The sequence below is a fragment of the Tachyglossus aculeatus genome, chromosome 19 (assembly GCF_015852505.1).
Source record: "Tachyglossus aculeatus isolate mTacAcu1 chromosome 19, mTacAcu1.pri, whole genome shotgun sequence".
NCBI classification, from domain to species: Eukaryota; Metazoa; Chordata; class Mammalia; order Monotremata; family Tachyglossidae; genus Tachyglossus; species Tachyglossus aculeatus.
In genome coordinates this window covers 25,427,522-25,454,821 of record NC_052084.1, presented here as the reverse complement: position 1 = coordinate 25,454,821, position 27,300 = coordinate 25,427,522, and the positions used below count along the sequence as shown (strand labels likewise).

Below are 27,300 nucleotides of genomic sequence, written 5' to 3'. Positions count from 1 at the left end.
TCTGTGTGATACTTTGAGTGAGCATCAAACTGACTCCACAGGAAACTCGTATATAATATAATCTGTGTGATACTTTGAGTGAGCATCAAATTGACTCCGGAGGGAACACGTATATAATATAATCTGTGTGATAGTTTTAGTGAGCATCAAATTGACTCTGGAGGAAACTCATATATAATATAATCTGTGTGATACTTTGAATTAACATCAAATTTACTCCGGAGGAAACTCGTATATAATATAATCTGTGTGATACTTTGAGTGAGCATCAAACTGACTCCGGAGGAAACTCGTATGTAATATAATCTGTGTGATACTTTGAGTGAGCATCAAACTGACTCCGGAGGACACTCGTATATAATATAATCTGTGTGATACTTTGAATTAGCATCAGATTTACTCCGGAGGAAACTCATATATAATATAATCTGTGTGATACTTTGAGTTAGCATCAAATTTATTCTGGAGGAGACTCATATATAATATAATCTGTGTGATACTTTGAGTGAACATCAAATTTACTCCGGAGGAAACTCGTATATAATATAATCTGTGTGATACTTTGAGTGAGCATCAAACTGACTCCGGAGGACACTCGTATATAATATAATCTGTGTGATACTTTGAATTAGCATCAAATTGACTCCGGAGGAAACTCGTATATAACATAATCTGTGTGAAACTTTGAGTGAGCATCAAACTGACTCCAGAGGAAACTCGTATATAATATAATCTGTGTGATACTTTGAGTGAGCATCAAATTGACTCCGGAGGGAACACGTATATAATATAATCTGTGTGATAGTTTTAGTGAGCATCAAATTGACTCTGGAGGAAACTCATATATAATATAATCTGTGTGATACTTTGAATTAACATCAAATTTACTCCAAAGGAAACTCGTATATAATATAATCTGTGTGATACTTTGAGTGAGCATCAAACTGACTCCACAGGAAACTCGTATATAATATAATCTGTGTGATACTTTGAATTGGCATCAAATTTACTCCGGAGGAAACTCGTATATAATATAATCTGTGTGATACTTTGAGTGAGCATCAAACTGACTCCGGAGGAAACTCGTATGTAATATAGTCTGTGTGATACTTTGAGTGAGCATCAAACTGACTCCGGAGGACACTCGTATATAATATAATCTGTGTGATACTTTGAATTAGCATCAGATTTACTCCGGAGGAAACTCATATATAATATAATCTGTGTGATACTTTGAGTTAGCATCAAATTTATTCTGGAGGAGACTCATATATAATATAATCTGTGTGATACTTTGAGTGAACATCAAATTTACTCCGGAGGAAACTCGTATATAATATAATCTGTGTGATACTTTGAGTGAGCATCAAACTGACTCCGGAGGACACTCGTATATAATATAATCTGTGTGATACTTTGAATTAGCATCAAATTGACTCCGGAGGAAACTCGTATATAACATAATCTGTGTGAAACTTTGAGTGAGCATCAAACTGACTCCAGAGGAAACTCGTATATAATATAATCTGTGTGATACTTTGAGTGAGCATCAAATTGACTCCGGAGGGAACACGTATATAATATAATCTGTGTGATAGTTTTAGTGAGCATCAAATTGACTCTGGAGGAAACTCATATATAATATAATCTGTGTGATACTTTGAATTAACATCAAATTTACTCCAAAGGAAACTCGTATATAATATAATCTGTGTGATACTTTGAGTGAGCATCAAACTGACTCCACAGGAAACTCGTATATAATATAATCTGTGTGATACTTTGAATTGGCATCAAATTTACTCCGGAGGAAACTCGTATATAATATAATCTGTGTGATACTTTGAGTGAGCATCAAACTGACTCCGGAGGAAACTCGTATGTAATATAGTCTGTGTGATACTTTGAGTGAGCATCAAACTGACTCCGGAGGACACTCGTATATAATATAATCTGTGTGATACTTTGAATTAGCATCAGATTTACTCCGGAGGAAACTCATATATAATATAATCTGTGTGATACTTTGAGTTAGCATCAAATTTATTCTGGAGGAGACTCATATATAATATAATCTGTGTGATACTTTGAGTGAACATCAAATTTACTCCGGAGGAAACTCGTATATAATATAATCTGTGTGATACTTTGAGTGAGCATCAAACTGACTCCGGAGGACACTCGTATATAATATAATCTGTGTGATACTTTGAATTAGCATCAAATTGACTCCGGAGGAAACTCGTATATAACATAATCTGTGTGAAACTTTGAGTGAGCATCAAACTGACTCCAGAGGAAACTCGTATATAATATAATCTGTGTGATACTTTGAGTGAGCATCAAATTGACTCCGGAGGGAACACGTATATAATATAATCTGTGTGATAGTTTTAGTGAGCATCAAATTGACTCTGGAGGAAACTCATATATAATATAATCTGTGTGATACTTTGAATTAACATCAAATTTACTCCAAAGGAAACTCGTATATAATATAATCTGTGTGATACTTTGAGTGAGCATCAAACTGACTCCACAGGAAACTCGTATATAATATAATCTGTGTGATACTTTGAATTGGCATCAAATTTACTCCGGAGGAAACTCGTATATAATATAATCTGTGTGATACTTTGAGTGAGCATCAAACTGACTCCGGAGGAAACTCGTATGTAATATAATCTGTGTGATACTTTGAGTGAGCATCAAACTGACTCCGGAGGACACTCGTATATAATATAATCTGTGTGATACTTTGAATTAGCATCAGATTTACTCCGGAGGAAACTCATATATAATATAATCTGTGTGATACTTTGAGTTAGCATCAAATTTATTCTGGAGGAGACTCATATATAATATAATCTGTGTGATACTTTGAGTGAACATCAAATTTACTCCGGAGGAAACTCGTATATAATATAATCTGTGTGATACTTTGAGTGAGCATCAAACTGACTCCGGAGGACACTCGTATATAATATAATCTGTGTGATACTTTGAATTAGCATCAAGTTTACTCCGGAGGAAACTCATATATAATATAATCTGTGTGATACTTTGAATTAACATCAAATTTACTCCAAAGGAAACTCGTATATAATCTGTGTGATACTGTGAGTGAGCATCAAACTGACTCCACAGGAAACTCGTATATAATATAATCTGTGTGACACTTTGAATTGGCATCAAATTTACTCCGGAGGAAATTCGTATATAATATAATCTGTGTGATACTTTGAGTGAGCATCAAACTGACTCCGCAGGAAACTCGTATATAATATAATCTGTGTGATACTTTGAGTGAGCATCAAATTTACTCCACAGGAAACTCACATATAATATAATCTGTGTGATACTTTGAATTAGCATCAAATTTATTCTGGAGGAAACTCGTATATAATATAATCTGTGTGATACTTTGAGTGAGCATCAAATTTACTCCAGATGAAACTCATATGTAATATAATCTGTGTGATACTTTGAATTAGCATCAAATTTACTCCGGAGGAAATTCGTATATAATATAATCTGTGTGATACTTTGAGTGAGCATCAAACTGACTCCGCAGGAAACTCGTATATAATATAATCTGTGTGATACTTTGAGTGAGCATCAAATTTACTCCGGAGGAAACTTAAATATAATATAATCTGTGTGACACAGCGCTTGGCACACAGTAAGTGCTTAACAAATGCCATCCTTATTATTATTATTATTATTATTATTATTATTATTATTATTACCCCAGCACTTAGCGCTTGGCACATAGTAAGCACTTAACAAGTACCATCATTATTATCATTATTATTATTACCCCAATGCTTAGCGCTTGGCACATAGTAAGCGCTTAACAAATACCATCATTATTATTATTATTACCCCAGTGCTTAGCGCTTGGCACACAGTAAGCGCTTAACAAATACCATCATTATTATAATTATTACCCCAGTGCTTAGTGCTTGGCACATAGTAAGTGCTTAACAAATACCATCATTATTATTATTATCCCAGTGCTTAGTGCTTGGCACATAGTAAGTGCTTCACAAGTATCATCATTATTATGATTATTAATATTACCCCAGTGCCTAGCGCTTAGTATATAGTAAGCGTTTAACAAATGCCACTATTATTGTTATTATTATTATTATTATTACCCCAGCGCTTAGCGCTTGGCATATAGTAAGCGCTTAACAAATATCATCATTATCATTATTATAATTATTACACCAGTGCTTAGCGCTTGGCACATAGTAAGCGCTTAACAAATACCATCATTATTATTATTACCCCAGCGCTTAGTGCTTGGCACATAGTAAGCGCTTAGCAAATACCATCATGATTATTATTATTACCCCAGCGCTTAGTGCTTGGCACATAGTAAGCGCTTAACAAGTATCATCATTATTATCATTATTATTATTACCCCAGGGCTTAGTGCTTAGCATATAGTAAGCGTTTAACAAATGCCATTATTATTGTTATTATTATTACCCCAGTGCTTAGCGCTTGGCACATAGTAAGCGCTTAACAAATACCATCATTATTATTATTATAATTATTACCCCAGTGCTTGGCGCTTGGCACACAGTAAGTGCTTAACAAATGCCATCCTTATTATTAATATTATTACCCCAGCACTTAGTGCTTGGCACATAGTAAGCACTTAACAAGTACCATCATTATTGTCATTATTATTATTACCCCAATGCTTAGCGCTTGGCACATAGTAAGCGCTTAACAAATACCATCATGATTATTATTATTACCCCAGCGCTTAGTGCTTGGCACATAGTAAGGGCTTAACAAGTATCATCATTATTATCATTATCCCAGCGCTTAGCGCTTAGCATATAGTAAGCGTTTAACAAATGCCATCCTTATCATTATTATTAGCCCAGCGCTTAGCGCTTGGCACATAGTAAGCACTTAACTAATACCACCCTTATTATTATTATTACCCCAGCGCTTAGCGCTTGGCACACAGTAAGCAATTAACAAATACCATCATCATCATTATTATTATTATTATTATTACCCCAATGCTTAGCGCTTGGCACATAGTAAGTGCTTAACAAATGCCATTATTATTATTATTATTATTATTACCCCAGCGCTTAGCGCTTGGCACATAGTAAGCGCTTAACAAATGCCATCCTTATTATTATAATTATTACCCCAGCACTTAGCGCTTGGCACATAGTAAGCACTTAACAAGTACCATCCTCATTATTATCATTATTATTATTACCCCAACGCTTAGCGCTTGGCACATAGTAAGCGCTTAACAAGTACCATCATTATTATCATTATTACCCCAGCGCTTAGTGCTTGGCACATAGTAAGCGCTTAACAAGTATCATCATTATTATCATTATTATTATTACCCCAGCGCTTAGCGCTTAGCATATAGTAAGCATTTAACAAATGCCATTATTATTTATTATTATTATTACCCCAGTGCTTAGCACTTGGCACATAGTAAGCACTTAACAAATACCCTCATTATTATTTTTACCCCAGCGCTTAGCGCTTGGCACATAGTAAGCACTTAACAAGTACCATCATTATTATCATTATTATTATTACCCCAGCGCTTAGCGCTTAGCATATAGTAAGCATTTAACAAATGCCATTATTATTATGATTATTATTATTACCCCAGTGCTTAGCACTTGGCACACAGTAAACACTTAACAAATACCATCATTATTATTATTACCCCAGCGCTTAGTGCTTGGCACATAGTAAGCGCTTAACAAGTATCATCATTATTATCATTATTATTATTACCCCAGTGCTTAGCGCTTAGCATATAGTAAGCGTTTAACAAATGCCATTAATATTATGATTATTATTTTACCCCAGTACTTAGCACTTGGCACATAGTAAGCATTTAACAAATACCATCATTATTATTATTACCCCAGCGCTTAGTGCTTGGAACATAGTAAGTGCTTAACAAGTACCATCATTATTATTATTACCCAAGCGCTTAGCGCTTAGCATATAGTAAGCATTTAACAAATGCCATTATTATTATGATTATTATTATTACCCCAGTGCTTAGCACTTGGCACACAGTAAGCACTTAACAAATACCATCATTATTATTATTACCCCAGCGCTTAGTACTTGGCACATAGTAAGCGCTTAACAAGTATCATCATTATTATCATTATTATTATTACCCCAGCGCCTAGCGCTTAGCATATAGTAAGCGTTTAACAAATGCCATTATTATTATGATTATTATTATTACCCCATTGCTTAGCGCTTGGCACATAGTAAGCACTTAACAAATACCCTCATTATTATTATTACCCCAGCGCTTAGTGCTTGGCACATAGTAAGCACTTAACAAGTACCATCATTATTATCATTATTATTATTACCCCAGCGCTTAGCGCTTAGCATATAGTAAGCATTTAACAAATGCCATTATTATTATGATTATTATTATTACCCCAGTGCTTAGTACTTGGCACACAGTAAGCACTTAACAAATACCATCATTATTATTATTACCCCAGCGCTTAGTGCTTGGCACATAGTAAGCGCTTAACAAGTATCATCATTATTATCATTATTATTATTACCCCAGCGCTTAGCATATAGTAAAAGTTTAACAAATGCCATTATTATTATGATTATAGAGGGGGGCTTAGAGAAAGGGACAGACAAATACAGACACCGCAAACCTTATTTTACACATAATTTTACACACACATTCAAGGGCAAGTACATAAACACGCCACAGGACCTCCTAATCAATCAATTAATCAATCAATCGTATTTATTGAGCGCTTACTGTGCACAGAGCACTGCACTAAGCGCTTGGGAAGTCCAAGTTAGAATAAAACGGGATTTAAATCAATATTTCATACTCCCTGCCTTGAATCCAAATGACTTGCCCTATATAAAAGGCCTCCAAATGCCTTATCCTTCCTACTCTGTACTGATCGATCCCGATCCCTGCCCGAAATCCCAATTATTTATCCTTTTTTCTGTCAAAAAAGCCTGAAATCTGGGCCTTCTGCGTTTCAGAAAACAGGTGCAAGAGATGCTGCGGTTACAAGAAGAAAAGCAGAAAACTTTAGAGGCCATTGAAGAGAAACCCGAAGGTGCGTAAAGTTGGAATCAATGTCGTATTTATTGAGCTCCCCACAGCACCTGTATATATGTATATATGTTTGTACATATTTATTACTCTATTTATTTATTTATCTTGTATATATCTATTCTATTGATTTTATTTTGTTAGTATGTTTGGTTTTGTCGTCTGTCTCCCCCTTCTAGACTGTGAGCCCGCTGTTGGGTAGGGACCGTCTCTATATGTTGCCAACTTGGCCTTCCCAAGCGCTTAGTACAGTGCTCTGCACACAGTAAGCGCTCAATAAATACGATTGATTGATTGTGTGCAGAGCACTGGGCACAGTGTGCACTGTACACTGTACGAAGTCATTTGATTTCGTTACATGCGACTGACTGATTTCTATTATTCCATTCTATTCTGATTTCTATTATTCTGACATCTATTTATGTTGTTAATAATAATAACAATAATATTACTATTATAATAATTATAATATAATTATTAATATTAATGTTAGTATGTTTGGTTTTGTCGTCTTTTTTCCCCTTCTAGACTGTGAGCCCGCTGTTGGAGAGGGACCGTCTCTAGATGTTGCCAACTTGGCCTTCCCAAGCGCTTAGTACAGTGCTCTGCACACAGGAAGCGCTCAATAAATACGATTGATTGATTGATTGATTGATTGTGTGCAGAGCACTGGACACAGTGTGCACTGTACACTGTACGAAGTCATTTGATTTCGTTACATGCGACTGACTGATTTCTATTATTCTCTTCTATTCTGATTTCTATTATTCTGACATCTATTCTATTTATGTTGTTAATAATAATAATAACAATAATATTACTATTATAATAATTATAATATAATTATTACTATTAATGTTAGTATGTTTGGTTTTGTCGTCTGTCTCCCCCTTCTAGACTGTGAGCCCGCTGTCGGGTAGGGACTGTCTCTAGATGTTGCCAACTTGGCCTTCCCAAGCGCTTAGTACAGTGCTCTGCACACAGGAAGCGCTCAATAAATACGATTGATTGATTGTGTGCAGAGCACTGGGCACAGTGTCCACTGTACACTGTATGAAGTCATTTGATTTCGTTACATGTGACTGATTTCTATTATTCTATTCCATTCTATTCCATTCTGTTCTATTCTGATTTCTATTATTCTGATATCTATTCTATTTATTTTATGTTGTTAATAATAATAACGACAATATTACTGTTATAAGTATCATATATATGTTATATATAATATATATAGTATGGTATATAATATATAGTATATAGTATAGTATATAATATATATAGTATATATATATAATATATATCGTATATAATAATAAGACTGAGCCCCTTCCTTCCTCTCCCCCTCGTCCCCCTCTCCATCCCCCCCCACCTTGCCTCCTTCCCTTCCCCACAGCACCTGTATATATGGATATATGTTTTATACATATTTATTACTCTATTTATTTATTTATTTCACTTGTACATATCTATTCTATTTATTTTATTTTGTTAGTATGTTTGGTTTTGTTCTCTGTCTCCCCCTTTTAGACTGGGAGCCCACTGTTGGGTAGGGACTGTCTCTAGATGTTGCCAACTTGTCCTTCCCAAGCGCTTAGTACAGTGCTCTGCACACAGGAAACGCTCAATAAATACGATTGATTGATTGTGTGCAGAGCACTGGGCACAGTGTCCACTGTCCACTGTATGAAGTCATTTGATTTCGTTACATGTGACTGATTTCTATTACTCCTATTCTATTCTATTCTATTCTATTCTATTCTATTCTGATGTCTATTATTCTGATATCTATTCTTTTATGTTGTTAATAATAATAATAACGATAATATTACTGTTATAAGTATTATATATGTTATATATAATATATAGTATGGTATATAATATATAGTATACTATATAATATATATAGTATATATAGTATATATATATTATATATAGTATATAATAATAATACTGAGCCCCTTCCTTCCTCTCCCCCTCGTCCCCCTCTCCATCCCCCCATCTTACCTCCTTCCCTTCCCCACAGCACCTGGATATATGTATATATGTTTTATACATATTTATTACTCCATTTATTTATTTATTTTACTTGTACATATCTATTCTATTTATTTTATTTTGTTAGTATGTCTGGTTTTGTTCTCTGTCACAGCCTTTTAGACTGGGAGCCCACTGTTGGGTAGGGACTGTCTCTAGATGTTGCCAACTTGTCCTTCCCAAGCGCTTAGTACAGTGCTCTGCACACAGGAAGCGCTCAATAAATACGATTGATTGATTGTGTGCAGAGCACTGGGCACAGTGTACACTGTACACTGTATGAAGTCATTTGATTTCGTTACATGTGACTGATTTCTATTACTCCTATTCTATTCTATTCTATTCTAGTCTATTCTATTCTGTTCTATTCTGATTTCTATTATTCTGATATCTATTCTATTTATTTTATGTTGTTAATAATAATAATAACGATAATATTACTGTTATAAGTATTATATATATGTTATATATAATATATATAGTATGGTATATACTATATAGTATATAGTATAGTATATAATATATATAGTATATATATATAATATATATAGTATATAATAAGAAGACTGAGCCCCTTCCTTCCTCTCCCCCTCGTCCCCCTCTCCATCCCCCCCACCTTGCCTCCTTCCCTTCCCCACAGCACCTGTATAGATGGATATATGTTTTATACATATTTATTACTCTATTTATTTATTTATTTATTTTACTTGTACATATCTATTCTATTTATTTTATTTTGTTAGTCTGTTTGGTTTTGTTCTCTGTCTCCCCCTTTTAGACTGTGAGCCCACTGCTGGGTAGGGACTGTCTCTATATGTTGCCAACCTGTCCTTCCCAAGCGCTTAGTCCAGTGCTCTGCACACAGTAAGCGCTCAATAAATACGACTGATGATGATGATGATGATTACAATAATTACAATATAATTATTAATATTAATGTTAGTATGTTTGGTTTTGTTCTCTGTCTCCCCCTTTTAGACTGTGAGCCCACTGTTGGGTAGGGACCATCTCTAGATGTTGCCAACTTGGACTTCCCAAGCGCTTAGTACAGTGCTCTGTACACAGTAAGCGCTCAATAAATGCAATTGATTGATTGATTGATTTACGGGAGAATCGAAAAGCCCCCCAATTCATTCATTTATTCATTCAATCGCACTGAAGTGTGCCTCAGTGGGAAGAGTGCGGGTTTGGGAGTCCGAGGTCGTGGGTTCGAATCCCGCCCCCGCCACTGAGCAGCTGGGTGACTTGGGGGCGAGTCGTTTCACTTCTCCGGGCCTCAGTGCCCTCATCTGGAAAATGGGGATGAAGACTGGGAGCCCCCTGTGGGACCACCTGGTCACCTTGTCACCTCCCCAGCGCTTAGAACAGTGCGTGGCACATAGTAAGGACTTAATAAATGCCATCATCATTATTATTATTATTATCTGGAAAATGGGGATGAAGACTGGGAGCCCCCTGTGGGACCACCTGGTCACCTTGTAACCTCCCCAGCGCTTAGAACAGTGCTTGGCACAGAGTAAGCACTTAATAAATGCTATTATTATTATTATTATTATTATTATTATTATTATTATATCATTATTATTATTATCTGGAAAATGGAGATGAAGACTGTGAGCACCCCCCGTGGGACAACCGGATCACCTTGTCACCTCCCCAGCGCTTAGAACAGTGCTTGGCACAGAGTAAGCGCTTAATAAATGTCATTATTATTATTATTATTATTATTATTATTATTATTATTATTATTATTATTATTATCTGGAAAATGGGGATGAAGACTGGGAGCCCCACAGGGGACCACCGGATCACCTTGTCACCTCCCCAGTGCTTAGAACAGTGCTTGGCACAGAGTAAGCGCTTAATAAATGCCATCATTATTATTAGTAGCAGTAGTAGTAAGCGCTTAACAAATACCATCATCATTATGATTATTATTATTAGTAAGCGCTTAACAAATACCATCATTATCATTAGTAGCAGTAGTGAGCGCTTAACAAATACCATCATCATTATGATTATTATTAGTAGTAAGCGCTTAACAAATACCATCATTATTATTAGTAGCAGTAGTAGTGAGCGCTTAACAAATACCATCATCATTATTAGTAGCAGTAGTAGTAAGCGCTTAAATACCATCATCATTATGATTATTATTATTAGTAATTGCTTAACAAATACCATCATTATTATTAGTAGCAGTAGTAGTAAGCGCTTAACAAATACCATCATCATTATGATTATTATTAGTAGTAAGTGCTTAACAAATACCATCATCATTAGTAGTAGCAGTAGTAGTAAGCGCTTAACAAATACCATCATCATTATGATTATTATTAGTAGTGAGCGCTTAACAAATACCATCATTATTATTAGTAGCAGTAGTAGTAAGCGCTTAAATACCATCATCATTATGATTATTATTAGTAGTAAGTGCTTAACAAATACCATCATTATTAGTAGTAGCAGTAGTAGTAAGCGCTTAACAAATACCATCATCATTATGATTATTAGTAGTAGTAAGCACTTAACAAATACCATCATTATTATTAGTAGCAGTAGTAGTAAGCGCTTAATAAATACCGTCATAATTATGATCATTATTAGTAGTGAGCGCTTAACAAATACCATCATTATTATTAGTAGCAGTAGTAGTAAGCGCTTAAATACCATCATCATTATGATTATTATTAGTAGTAAGTGCTTAACAAATACCATCATTATTATTAGTAGCAGTAGTAGTAAGCGCTTAACAAATACCATCCTCATTATGATTATTATTAGTAGTAAGCACTTAACAAATACCATCATTATTATTAGTAGCAGTAGTAGTAAGCGCTTAATACCATCATCATTATGATTATTATTAGTAGTAAGTGCTTAACAAATACCATCATTATTATTAGTAGCAGTAGTAGTAAGCGCTTAACAAATACCATCATCATTATGATTATTATTAGTAGTAAGCGCTTAACAAATACCATCATCATTATGATTATTATTAGTAGTAAGCGCTTAACAAATACCATCATTATTATTAGTAGCAGTAGTAGTAAGCGCTTAACAAATACCATCATCATTATGATTATTATTAGTAGTAAGCGATTAACAAATACCATCATCATTCTGATTATTATTAGTAGTAAGCGCTTAACAAATACCATCATTAGTAGCAGTAGTAGTAAGCGCTTAACAAATACCATCATCATCATGATTATTATTAGTAGTAAGCGCTTAACAAATGCCATCATTATTATTAGTAGCAGTAGTAGTAAGCGCTCAACAAATACCATCATCATTATGATGATTATTAGTAGTAAGCGCTTAGCAAATACCCTCATTATGATTATGATTAGTCTTACTCTGTTGCTCCTTCTTTTGGTCACCGTGTCCCCATCCTTGGGCGAGAAGGCATCTGAAGAACTTGTTATTCAAATTTATTTTATAAATTCTATTTATTCCTCGATTTATTTACATATTTATTCTATTTATTTTATTTCGGTCACTCGTACATATTTATTCCATTTATTTTACGCTGTTCGCACGTTTTGTTTTGCCGTCCGTCGCCCCCTTCTAGGCCGCGAGCCCGCTGTCGAGTGGGGCCCGTCTCCGGATGTCGCCAAATTGGACTTCCCAAGCGTTCAGTACAGTGCCCCGCACCCAGGAAGCGCTCAATAAATACGACTGAATGAATGAGAGCCCTATGTAGGCCGGGGACTGATTATTTTATATCTTACTCCGGCTTCGGCCGACTTACCAGATGCCCCCCGATCGATATCTGTATCGCTTTCTCAGATCTTTCGAAACCTCCAGAAGCGTCCGGCGTATTTATTGAGCGCCTACTGCGGGCAGGGCGCTGTACTGAGCGCTTGGGAAGGACAAGCCGGCAAGCATGGAAAACAATTTCCACGGGAATCCATTTCTCGTCCACTTGGCGATCGGGCCGGAGATCCGAAGGCCTGTGTTTCGCCGCCGCCTTTATCGATTCAAATTCCTTCCTTCATTCATTCAGTCGTATTTATTGAGCGCTTACTGTGTGCAGAGCGCTGTACTGAGCGCTTGGGAAGTCCAGGTTGGCCGCATCTAGAGACGGCAGCGGGCTCACAGTCTAGAAGGGGGAGACGGACGACAAAACGAAATATATTAACAAAATGGGAAAATGGGAATTCGTCGTCGTAATCGTATTTGTTCAATCGTATTTATTGAGCGCTTACCGTGTGCCGAGCGCTGTACTGAGCGCTTGGGGAGTCCAGGTTGGCCGCATCTAGAGACGGCAGCGGGCTCACAGTCTAGAAGGGGGAGACGGACGACAAAACCAAATATATTAACAAAATGGGAATTCATCATTGTAATCATATTTGTTAAGCGCTTACTATGTGCCAAGCACTGTTCTAAGCGCTGGGGAGGTGACAAGGCGATCGGGTGGTCCCCCGGGGGGCTCACAGTCTTAATCCCCATTTTCCAGATGAGGGAACTGAGGCCCAGAGAAGTGAAGTGACTTGCTTAACTTTGTCTGGAAAATGGGAATTCTTCATCGTAATCATATTTGTTAAGCGCTTACTATGTGCCAAGCACTGCTCTAAGCGCTGGGGAGGTGACAAGGTGATCAGGTTGTCCCCTGGGGGGATCACAGTCTTAATCCCCATTTTCCAGATGAGGGAACCGAGGCCCAGAGAAGTGAAGTGACTTAATAATAATAATAAGAATGACATTTATTAAGTGCTTACTATGTGCCAAGCACTGTTCTAAGCGCAGGGGAGGTTACAAGGTGATCGGGTTGTCCAACGTGGGGCTCACAGTCTTCATCCCCATTTTCCAGATGAGGGAACTGAGGCCCAGAGAAGTGAAGTGACTTGCTTAACTTTGTCTGGAAAATGGGAATTCTTCATCGTAATCATATTTGTTAAGCGCTTACTATGTGCCAAGCACTGCTCTAAGCGCTGGGGAGGTGACAAGGTGATCAGGTTGTCCCCTGGGGGGATCACAGTCTTAATCCCCATTTTCCAGATGAGGGAACCGAGGCCCAGAGAAGTGAAGTGACTTAATAATAATAATAAGAATGACATTTATTAAGTGCTTACTATGTGCCAAGCACTGTTCTAAGCGCAGGGGAGGTTACAAGGTGATCAGGTTGTCCAACGTGGGGCTCACAGTCTTCATCCCCATTTTCCAGATGAGGGAACTGAGGCCCAGAGAAGTGAAGTGACTTGCTTAACTTTGTCTGGAAAATGGGAATTCTTCATCGTAATCATATTTGTTAAGCGCTTACTATGTGCCAAGCACTGCTCTAAGCGCTGGGGAGGTGACAAGGTGATCAGGTTGTCCCCTGGGGGGATCACAGTCTTAATCCCCATTTTCCAGATGAGGGAACCGAGGCCCAGAGAAGTGAAGTGACTTAATAATAATAATAAGAATGACATTTATTAAGTGCTTACTATGTGCCAAGCACTGTTCTAAGCGCAGGGGAGGTTACAAGGTGATCAGGTTGTCCAACGTGGGGCTCACAGTCTTCATCCCCATTTTACAGTTGAGGGAACTGAGGCCCAGAGAAGTGAAGTGACTTGCTGAACTTTGTCTGGAAAATGGGAATTCTTCATCGTAATCATATTTGTTAAGCGCTTACTATGCGCCAAGCACTGTTCTAAGCGCTGGGGAGGTGACAAGGTGATCGGGTTGTCCCCCGGGGGGCTCACAGTCTTAATCCCCATTTTCCAGATGAGGGAACCGAGGCCCAGAGAAGTGAAGTGACTTGCCCAAAGTCACCCAGCCGACAATTGGCAGAGCCGGGATTTGAACCCATAATAATAATAATAATAATAATAATAATAATAATAATAATAATGGCATTTATTAAGCGCTTACTATGCGCGAAGCACTGTTCTAAGCGCTGGGGAGGTTACAAGGCGATCAGGTGGTCCTCCGGGGGGCTCCCAGTCTTCATCCCCATTTGACAGATGAGGGAACTGAGGCCCAGAGAAGTGAAGTGACTTGCTTAACTTTGTCTGGAAAATGGGAATTCATAATCATAATCATATTTGTTAAGCGCTTACTATGCGCAAAGCACTGTTCTAAGCGCTGGGGAGGTGACAAGGCGATTGGGTTGTCCCCTGGGGGGCTCACAGTCTTAATCCCCATTTTACAGATGAGGGAACTGAGGCCCAGAGAAGTGAAGTGACTTGCTTAACTTCGTCTGGAAAATGGGAATTCTTCATCGTAATCATATTTGTTAAGCGCTTACTATGTGCCAAGCACTGTTCTAAGCGCTGGGGAGGATACAGGGTGATCAGGTTGTCCCCGGGGGGCTCACAGTCTTAATCCCCATTTTCCAGATGAGGGAACTGAGGCCCAGAGAAGTGAAGTGACTTAATAAGAAGAAGAAGAATGACATTTATTAAGCGCTTACTATGTGCCAAGCACTGTTCTAAGCGCTGGGGAGGATACAGGGTGATCAGGTTGTCCCCGGGGGGCTCACAATCTTAATCCCCATTTTACAGATGAGCTAACTGAGGCCCAGAGAAGGGAAGTGACTTGCTTAACTTCGTCTGGAAAATGGGAATTCTTCATCGTAATCATATTTGTTAAGCGCTTACTATGTGCCAAGCACTGTTCTAAGCGCTGGGGAGGTTACAAGGTGATCAGGTTGTCCAACGTGGGGCTCACAGTCTTCATCCCCCTTTTACAGATGAGGGAACCGAGGCCCAGAGAAGTGAAGTGACTTAATAATAATAAGAAGAATGACATTTATTAAGCGCTTACTATGTGCCAAGCACTGTTCTAAGCGCTGGGGAGGTGACAAGGCGATCAGGTGGTCCCCCGGGGGGCTCACAGTCTTAATCCCCATTTTCCAGATGAGGTAACTGAGGCCCAGAGAAGTGAGGTGACTTGCCTAACTTCATCTGGAAAATGGGAATTCATAATCGTAATCATTTGTTAAGCGCTTACTATGTGCCAAGCCCTGTTCTAAGCGCTGGGGAGGATACAAGGTGATCAGGTTGTCCCACGGGGGGCTCACAGTCTTCATCCCCATTTTACAGATGAGGGAACCGAGGCCCAGAGAAGTGAATTGACTTGTCCAAAGTCACCCAGCCGACAATTGGCAGAGCCGGGATTTGAACCCATAATAATAATAATAATAATAATAATAATGGCATTTATTAAGCGCTTACTATGTGCAAAACACTGTTCTAAGCGCTGGGGAGGTTACAAGGTGATCGGGTGGTCCCACGGGGGGCTTCCAGTCTTCATCCCCATAATAATAATGGCATTTATTAAGCGCTTACTATGTGCTTACTTAAAGCACTGTTCTAAGCGCTGGGGAGGTCACAAGGTGATCAGGTGGTCCCACGGGGGGGGGGGGGTGGGGGGGGCTCACAGTCAATCCCCATTTTCCAGATGAGGGAACTGAGGCCCAGGGAAGTGAAGCGACTGGCCCAAAGTCGCACAGCTGGATTCGAACCCGTGACCTCTGACTCCAAAGCCCGGGCTCTTTCCACTGAGCCCCGCTGCTTCCCCATTTTCCAGATGAGGGAATTGAGGCCCAGGGAAGTGAAGCGACTGGCCCAAAGTCGCACAGCTGGATTCGAACCCGTGACCTCTGACTCCAAAGCCCGGGCTCTTTCCACTGAGCCCCGCTGCTTCCCCATTTTCCAGATGAGGGAATTGAGGCCCAGGGAAGTGAAGCGACTGGCCCAAAGTCGCACAGCTGGATTCGAACCCGTGACCTCTGACTCCAAAGCCCGGGCTCTTTCCACTGAGCCCCGCTGCTTCCCCATTTTCCAGATGAGGGAACTGAGGCCCAGGGAAGTGAAGCGACTGGCCCAAAGTCGCACAGCTGGATTCGAACCCGTGACCACTGACTCCAAAGCCCGGGCTCTTTCCACTGAGCCCCGCTGCTTCCCCATTTTCCAGATGAGGGAACTGAGGCCCAGGGAAGTGAAGCGACTGGCCCAAAGTCGCACAGCTGGATTCGAACCCATGACCACTGACTCCAAAGCCCGGGCTCTTTCCACTGAGCCCCGCTGCTTCCCCATTTTCCAGATGAGGGAACTGAGGCCCAGGGAAGTGAAGCGACTGGCCCAAAGTCGCACAGCTGGATTCGAACCCGCGACCTCTGACTCCAAAGCCCGGGCTCTTTCCACTGAGCCCCGCTGCTTCCCCATTTTCCAGATGAGGGAACTGAGGCCCAGAGAAGTGAAGCGACTGGCCCAAAGTCGCACAGCTGGATTCGAACCCGCGACCTCTGACTCCAAAGCCCGGGCTCTTTCCACTGAGCCCCGCTGCTTCCCCATTTTCCAGATGAGGGAACTGAGGCCCAGGGAAGTGAAGCGACTGGCCCAAAGTCACACATCTGGATTCGAACCCGTGACCTCAGACTCCAAAGCCCGGGCTCTTTTCCACTGAGCCACGCTGCTGCTTCAGCAGCATCATCATCATCATCATGGCATTTATTAAGCACTCACTATGCGCAAATCAATCAATCAATTGTATTTATTGAGCGCTTACGGTGTGCAGAGCACTGTACTAAGCGCTTGGGAAGGACAAGTTCCAACACTGTACTAAGCGCCGGGGAGGAGACAAGGTGATCAGGTTTTTAGACTGTTGGGTAGGGACTGTATATGTTGCCCACCTGTACTTCCCAAGCGCTTAGTACAGTGCTCTGCACACAGGAAGCGCTCAATAAATACCATTGATTGACTGATCGATCAGGTTGCCCCCCGGGGGGCTCCCAATCTTCATCCCCATTTTCCGGATTTAATGAGCGGGGGATTGTTTTTCTTCCAGAATACGAAGAGACCAAAGATCCCTTGAATCCGGAAGAACATCAGATCCAACCTCCTTCTTCCAAGGCGTCCAAAGTGGAGGTGGAGGCCGAGCCCGAAGCGGGTAAGAAGCCACTCTCCCTATTTATTGAGCGCTTACCGCGTGCGGAGCACTGTACTGAGCGCTTCAATCTTGCAGCTGGCAGCTGGCTTGGAAAACCTGCGGAAACCAACCACTTTCCTTCATTTATATTTACTCAGTCCTAACTGTATGGTCACTGGTATCTAGTCATTCATTCAGTCCTACTTATTGAGCGCTTACAGTGTGCAGAGCACTGTACTGAGCGCTTCAATCTTGCAGCTGGCAGCTGTCTTGGAAAACCTGCAGAAACGAACCGCTTTCCTTCATTTATATTTACTCAATCCTAACTGTATGGTCACTGGTATCTAGTCATTCATTCAGTCCTACTTATTGAGCGCTTACAGTGTGCAGAGCACTGTACTGAGCGCTTCAATCTTGCAGCTGGCAATTGTCTTTGAAAACCTGTGGAAACGAACCACTTTCCTTCATTTATATTTACTCAGTCCTAACTGTATGGTCACTGGTATCTAGTCATTCTTTCAGTCCTATTTATTGAGCGCTTACAGTGTGCGGAGCACTGTACTGAGCGCTTCAATCTTGCAACTGGCAGCTGTGTTGGACACCTGTGGAAACGAACCACTTTCCTTCATCTCGAAATCCCTGGGAGGGCTACTGTGCCATTTCTTTTTACTCAGTCCTAACTGGTATCTAGTCATTCATTCAGTCCTACTTATTGAGCGCTTACAGTGTGCAGAGCACTGTACTGAGCGCTTCAATCTTGCAGCTGGCAATTGTCTTTGAAAACCTGTGGAAACGAACCACTTTCCTTCATTTATATTTACTCAGTCCTAACTGTATGGTCACTGGTATCTAGTCATTCTTTCAGTCCTATTTATTGAGCGCTTACAGTGTGCGGAGCACTGTACTGAGCGCTTCAATCTTGCGACTGGCAGCTGTCTTGGAAAACCTGCGGAAACGAACCGCTTTCCTTCATTTATATTTACTCAGTCCTAACTGTATGGTCACTGGTATCTAGTCATTCTTTCAGTCCTATTTATTGAGCGCTTACAGTGTGCGGAGCACTGTACTGAGCGCTTCAATCTTGCGACTGGCAGCTGGCTTGGACAACCTGCGGAAACCAACCACTTTCCTTCATTTATATTTACTCAGTCCTAACTGTATGGTCACTGGTATCTAGTCATTCATTCAATCGTATGTATTGAGCGCTTACAGTGTGCAGAGCACTGTACTGAGCGCTTCAATCTTGCAACTGGCAGCTGTCTTGGACAACCTGCGGAAGCGAACCACTTTCCTTCATTCATATTTACTCAGTCCTAGCTGTATGGTCACTGGTATCTAGTCATTCTTTCAGTCCTATTTATTGAGCGCTTACAGTGTGCGGAGCACTGTACTGAGCGCTTCAATCTTGCGACTGGCAGCTGTCTTGGAAAACCTGCGGAAACGAACTGCTTTCCTTCATTTATATTTACTCAGTCCTAACTGTATGGTCACTGGTATCTAGTCATTCTTTCAGTCCTATTTATTGAGCGCTTACAGTGTGCGGAGCACTGTACTGAGCGCTTCAATCTTGCGACTGGCAGCTGGCTTGGACAACCTGCGGAAACCAACCACTTTCCTTCATTTATATTTACTCAGTCCTAACTGTATGGTCACTGGTAACTAGTCATTCATTCAATCGTATTTATTGAGCGCTTACAGTGCTCAGAGCACTGTACTGAGCGCTTCAATCTTGCAGCTGGCAGCTGTCTTGGACAACCTGCGGAAGCGAACCACTTTCCTTCATTTATATTTACTCAGTCCTAACTGTATGGTCACTGGTATCTAGTCATTCTTTCAGTCCTACTTATTGAGCCCCTACCGTGTGCAGAGCACTGTACTGAGCGCTTCAATCTTGCAGCTGGCAGCTGGCTTGGACAACCTGCGGAAACGAACCACTTTCCTTCATTTATATTTACTCAGTCCTAACTGTATGGTCACTGGTATCTAGTCATTCTTTCAGTCCTATTTATTGAGCGCTTACAGTGTGCAGAGCACTGTACTGAGCGCTTCAATCTTGCAGCTGGCAGTTGTCTTGGAAAACCTACGGAAACGAACCGCTTTCCTTCATTTATATTTACTCAGTCCTAACTGTATGGTCACTGGTATCTAGTCATTCATTCAGTCCTACTTATTGAGCGCTTACAGTGTGCGGAGCACTGTACTGAGCGCTTCAATCTTGCGACTGGCAGCTGTCTTGGAAAACCTGCGGAAACGAACTGCTTTCCTTCATTTATATTTACTCAGTCCTAACTGTATGGTCACTGGTATCTAGTCATTCTTTCAGTCCTATTTATTGAGCGCTTACAGTGTGCGGAGCACTGTACTGAGCGCTTCAATCTTGCGACTGGCAGCTGGCTTGGACAACCTGCGGAAACCAACCACTTTCCTTCATTTATATTTACTCAGTCCTAACTGTATGGTCACTGGTAACTAGTCATTCATTCAATCGTATTTATTGAGCGCTTACAGTGCTCAGAGCACTGTACTGAGCGCTTCAATCTTGCAGCTGGCAGCTGTCTTGGACAACCTGCGGAAGCGAACCACTTTCCTTCATTTATATTTACTCAGTCCTAACTGTAGGGTCACTGGTATCTAGTCATTCTTTCAGTCCTACTTATTGAGCCCCTACCGTGTGCAGAGCACTGTACTGAGCGCTTCAATCTTGCAGCTGGCAGCTGGCTTGGACAACCTGCGGAAACGAACCACTTTCCTTCATTTATATTTACTCAGTCCTAACTGTAGGGTCACTGGTATCTAGTCATTCTTTCAGTCCTATTTATTGAGCGCTTACAGTGTGCAGAGCACTGTACTGAGCGCTTCAATCTTGCAGCTGGCAGTTGTCTTGGAAAACCTACGGAAACGAACCGCTTTCCTTCATTTATATTTACTCAGTCCTAACTGTATGGTCACTGGTATCTAGTCATTCTTTCAGTCCTACTTATTGAGCGCTTACCGTGTGCAGAGCACTGTACTGAGCGCTTCAATCTTGCAACTGGCAGCTGGCTTGGAAAACTTGAGGAAACGAACCGCTTTCCTTCATTTATATTTACTCAGTCCTAACTGTATGGTCACTGGTATCTAGTCATTCTTTCAGTCCTATTTATTGAGCGCTCACAGTGTGCGGAGCACTGTACTGAGCGCTTCAATCTTGCAGCTGGCAGCTGGCTTGGACAACCTGCGGAAACGAACCACTTTCCTTCATTTATATTTACTCAGTCCTAACTGTAGGGTCACTGGTATCTAGTCATTCTTTCAGTCCTATTTATTGAGCGCTTACAGTGTGCGGAGCACTGTACTGAGCGCCTCAATCTTGCAGCTGACAGCTGTCTTGGAAAACCTGCGGAAACGAACCGCTTTCCTTCATTTATATTTACTCAGTCCTAACTGTATGGTCACTGGTATCTAGTCATTCATTCAGTCCTATTTATTGAGCGCTTACCGTGTGCAGAGCACTGTACTAAGCGCTTCAATCTTGCAGCTGGCAATTGTCTTGGAAAACCTGCGGAAACGAACCACTTTCCTTCATTTATATTTACTCAGTCCTAACTGTATGGTCACTGGTATCTAGTCATTCTTTCAGTCCTATTTATTGAGCGCTCACAGTGTGCGGAGCACTGTACTGAGCGCTTCAATCTTGCAGCTGGCAGCTGTCTTGGAAAACCTGCGGAAACCAACCACTTTCCTTCATTTATATTTACTCAGTCCTAACTGTATGGTCACTGGTATCTAGTCATTCATTCAGTCCTACTTATTGAGCGCTTACCGTGTGCAGAGCACTGTACTGAGCGCTTCAATCTTGCAGCTGGCAGCTGTCTTGGAAAACCTGCGGAAACGAACCGCTTTCCTTCATTTATATTTACTCAGTCCTAACTGTATGGTCACTGGTATCTAGTCATTCTTTCAGTCCTATTTATTGAGCGCTTACAGTGCGCAGAGCACTGTACTGAGTGCTTCAATCTTGCAGCTGGCAGCTGTCTTGGAAAACCTGCGGAAACGAACCGCTTTCCTTCATTTATATTTACTCAGTCCTAACTGTATGGTCACTGGTATCTAGTCATTCTTTCAGTCCTATTTATTGAGCGCTTACAGTGTGCGGAGCACTGTACTGAGCGCTTCAATCTTGCAGCTGGCAGCTGGCTTGGACAACCTGCGGAAACGAACCACTTTCCTTCATTTATATTTACTCAGTCCTAACTGTAGGGTCACTGGTATCTAGTCATTCTTTCAGTCCTATTTATTGAGCGCTTACAGGGTGCGGAGCACTGTACTGAGCGCTTCAATCTTGCAGCTGGCAGCTGGCTTGGAAAACCTGCAGGAACGAACCACTTTCCTTCATTTATATTTACTCAGTCCTAACTGTATGGTCACTGGTATCTAGTCATTCTTTCAGTCCTATTTATTGAGCGCTTACAGTGTACGGAGCACTGTACTGAGCGCTTCAATCTTGCGACTGGCAGCTGTCTTGGAAAACCTGCGGAAACGAACCACTTTCCTTCATTTATATTTACTCAGTCCTAACTGTATGGTCACTGGTATCTAGTCATTCATTCAGTCCTACTTATTGAGCGCTTACAGTGTGCAGAGCACTGTACTGAGCGCTTCAATCTTGCAGCTGGCAGCTGTCTTGGACAACCTGCGGAAACGAACCGCTTTCCTTCATTTATATTTACTCAGTCCTAACTGTATGGTCACTGGTATCTAGTCATTCATTCAGTCCTACTTATTGAGCGCTTACAGTGTGCAGAGCACTGTACTGAGCGCTTAAATCTTGCAGCTGGCAGCTGTCTTGGACAACCTGCGGAAACGAACCGCTTTCCTTCATTTATATTTACTCAGTCCTAACTGTAGGGTCACTGGTATCTAGTCATTCATTCAGTCCTATTTATTGAGCGCTTACCGTGTGCAGAGCACTGTACTAAGCGCTTCAATCTTGCAGCTGGCAATTGTCTTGGAAAACCTGCGGAAACGAACCACTTTCCTTCATTTATATTTACTCAGTCCTAACTGTATGGTCACTGGTATCTAGTCATTCTTTCAGTCCTATTTATTGAGCGCTTACAGTGTGCGGAGCACTGTACTGAGCGCTTCAATCTTGCAGCTGGCAGCTGGCTTGGAAAACCTGCGGAAACGAACCGCTTTCCTTCATTTATATTTACTCAGTCCTAACTGTAGGGTCACTGGTATCTAGTCATTCATTCAGTCGTATTTATTGAGCGCTTATTGTGTGCAGAGCACTGTACTGAGCGCTTGGGAAGGACAAGTCGGCAACATCTGGAGACGGTCCCTCCCCAACAACGGGCTCACAGTCTAGAAGGGGGAGACAGACGACAAAACAAAACATGGAGACAGGTGTCTGTTGAGCGCTTTCCGAGTGCGGAGCACTGTAATAATAATAATAATAATAATAATAATAATAATAATAATAATAACAACAATAATAATAATAATGGCATTTATTAAGCGCTTACTACGTGCAAAGCACCGTTCTAAGCGCCGGGGTGGTGACAAGGTGATCAGGTGGTCCCACGGGGGGCTCTCAGTCTTCATCCCCATTTTACAGATGAGGGAACTGAGGCCCGGAGAAGTTAATAATAATAATGATAATGGTGGCATTTACTAAGCGCTTACTACGTGCAAAGCACTGTTCTAAGCGCCCGGGGGGGATACGAGGTGGTCAGGTTGTCCCACGTGGGGCTCCCAGTCTTCATCCCCATTTTCCAGATGAGGGAACTGAGGCCCAGAGAAGTCAAGCGACTTGCCCCAAGTCACCCAGCTAATTCATGCATGGCTCAGTGGAAAGAGCCCGGGCTTTGGAGTCCGAGGTCATGGGTTCAAATCCCGGCTCCGCCAACCGTCAGCTGGGTGACTTTGGGCGAGTCACTTCACTTCTCCGGGCCTCAGTTCCCTCATCTGGAAAACGGGGATGGAGACTGGGAGCCCCCCCGTGGGACTACCTGATCACCTTGTCACCTCCTCAGCGCTTAGAACAGTGCTTGGCACATAGTAAGCGCTTAATAAATGCCATTATTATATATATATATATATATATATATATATAAAATGTATATACAATAGAAGCTAAAATAAATCCATGTAATTAATTTGGCATTTCCAAACCTTAATATAAACCATATATATATATATATATATATATATATATATATATATATATTCCTTTTTCATTCATTCAATTCTATTTATTGAGTGCTAACTGTGTGCAGAGCACTGTCCTAAGCGCTTGGGAAGTACAAGTTGGCAACATGTAGAGACGGTCCCTACCCTATATATATATAAAAATGGATTTATATAAAATAAAATCTAAAATAAAGCCATGTAATTAATTTGGCATTTCCAAACCTTAATATAAACCATATGTATATATATTCATTTTTCATTCATTCAATGGTATTTATTGAGCGCTTACTGTGTGAAGAGCACTGTACTAAGCGCTTGGGAAGAACAAGTTGGCAACATATAGAGACGGCCCCTACCCAACATATATATATATATATATATATGGTTTATATATATATAAATGAATTTATATAATTTATATAAAATAAAATCTAAAATAAATCCATGTAATTAATTTGGCTTTCCAAACCTTAATATAAACCCTACTAAACCATATATATGCGGTTTATATATATATATATATATATATGAATTTATATAAAATAAAATCAAAAATAAATCCATGTAATTAATTTGGTATTTCCAAACCTTAATATAAATCTTATATAAACCATATATATATATATATATATATATATATATATATATATATATATATATATACGGCATGTATATGTATACATGTATATATGTATATGTATGTCATGTATATGTGGTATATATAAAATAAAATGAAATAAAATCTAAAATAAATCCATGTAATTAATTTGGCATTTCCAACCCTTAATATAAACCATATGTATATATATATATATATACATGTATATATGTATGCATATATATGTGCGTGTGTACATATATTATATTATAAAATATAATAATATAATGATTAATTTGGCATTTCCAAACCTTAATATAAACCATATATATATACTCATTTTTCATTCACTCAATCGTATTTATTGAGCACTGACTGTGTGCAGAGCACTGTACTAAGCGCTCAATAAATAATATATATTATATTATATATATATACACACACATACCATACCATATATGCATGGTATACATATATCATCAATCATCATCAATCGTATTTATTGAGCGCTTCCTGTGTGCAGAGCACTGTACTAAGCGCTTGGGAAGTCCAAATTGGCAACATCTAGAGACGGTCCCTACCCAACGGTGGGCTCACAGTCTAAAAGGGGGAGACAGAGAACAAAACCAAACATACTACATGTGTAAATATACATACCACATATATATATGGTTTATATAAGGTTTGCATTAAGGTTTGGAAATGCCAAACTAATTACATGGATTTATTTTATTTTATATTTCATTTATTGGGCATTTCCAAACTTTAATATAAACACATACATACATACCATACCATATATGCATGGTATACACATACATATATGTATGTGTAGAAGAGAACCACAGAGAAGCAGCGTGGCTCAGCGGAAAGGGCCCGGGCTTTGGAGTCCGAGGTCACGGGTTCGAATCCCGCCTCCGCCACTCGTCAGCTGGGTGACTTTGGGCCAGTCACTTCACTTCTCTGGGCCTCAGTTCCCTCATTTGTACAGTTCCCTCATTTATGCTATCTATCTATCTATCTATCTATCTATCTATCTATCTATCTATCATCTATCTATATCTATCTATCATCTATCTATCTATAGGTATAGATATATATGGTTTATATAAGGTTTATATTAAGGTTCGGAACTGCGTAGACGTGTTCTTACTTGGGCTAGCTTACGGACCCCGCGCCCTCCCACGCCTTCCACAGCCGATTTGAAAATCCGACGGGTGGGATCCGGCGTGGCTCAGCGGCAAGAGCCCGGGCTTTGGAGTCCGAGGTCACGGGTTCCAATCCCGCCTCCGCCACTCGTCAGCTGGGTGACCTTGGGCCAGTCACTTCACTTCTCTGGGCCTCAGTTCCCTCGTTTGTACAGTTCCCTCATTTATGCTATCTATCTATCTATCTATCTATCTATCTATCTATCTATCTATCTATCTGTCATCTATCTATATCTATCTATCATCTATCTATCTATAGATATAGATATATATGGTTTATATAAGGTTTATATTAAGGTTCGGAACTGCGTAGACGTGTTCTTCCTTGGGCTAGCTTACGGACCCCGCGCCCTCCCACGCCTTCCACAGCCGATTTGAAAATCCGACGGGTGGGATCCGGCGTGGCTCAGCGGCAAGAGCCCGGGCTTTGGAGTCCGAGGTCACGGGTTCGAATCCCGCCTCCGCCACTCGTCAGCTGGGTGACTTTGGGCCAGTCACTTCACTTCTCTGGGCCTCAGTTCCCTCATTTGTACAGTTCCCTCATTTATGCTATCTATCTATCTATCTATCTATCTATCTATCTATCTATTTATCTATCTATCTGTCATCTATCTATATCTATCTATCATCTATCTATCTATAGATATAGATATATATGGTTTATATAAGGTTTATATTAAGGTTCGGAACTGCGTAGACGTGTTCTTCCTTGGGCTAGCTTACGGACCCCGCGCCCTCCCACGCCTTCCACAGCCGATATGAAAATCCGACGGGTGGGATCCGGCGTGGCTCAGCGGCAAGAGCCCGGGCTTTGGAGTCCGAGGTCACGGGTTCCAATCCCGCCTCCGCCACTCGTCAGCTGGGTGACTTTGGGCCAGTCACTTCACTTCTCTGGGCCTCAGTTCCCTCATTTGTACAGTTCCCTCATTTATGCTATCTATCTATCCATCTATCTATCTATCTATCTATCTATCTATCTATTTATCTATCTATCTGTCATCTATCTATATCTATCTATCATCTATCTATCTATAGATATAGATATATATGGTTTATATAAGGTTTATATTAAGGTTCGGAACTGCGTAGACGTGTTCTTACTTGGGCTAGCTTACGGACCCCGCGCCCTCCCACGCCTTCCACAGCCGATTTGAAAATCCGACGGGTGGGATCCGGCGTGGCTCAGCGGCAAGAGCCCGGGCTTTGGAGTCCGAGGTCACGGGTTCCAATCCCGCCTCCGCCACTCGTCAGCTGGGTGACTTTGGGCCAGTCACTTCACTTCTCTGGGCCTCAGTTCC

The 27,300-nt window shown here is 40.5% G+C and overlaps 1 protein-coding gene across 1 annotated transcript in view; it reads left to right on the top strand.

The window, feature by feature from the left end:
* Nucleotides 1-27,300, top strand: part of AK9 (adenylate kinase 9) — a 194,364-nt gene that overhangs the window by 75,036 nt on the left and 92,028 nt on the right. Inside the window, exons 18-19 of the mRNA XM_038761300.1 lie at nt 7,051-7,127; nt 17,942-18,043. Of these exons, the coding sequence (XP_038617228.1) occupies nt 7,051-7,127; nt 17,942-18,043 (179 nt within the window). The remainder of the gene's footprint in view (nt 1-7,050; nt 7,128-17,941; nt 18,044-27,300) is intronic.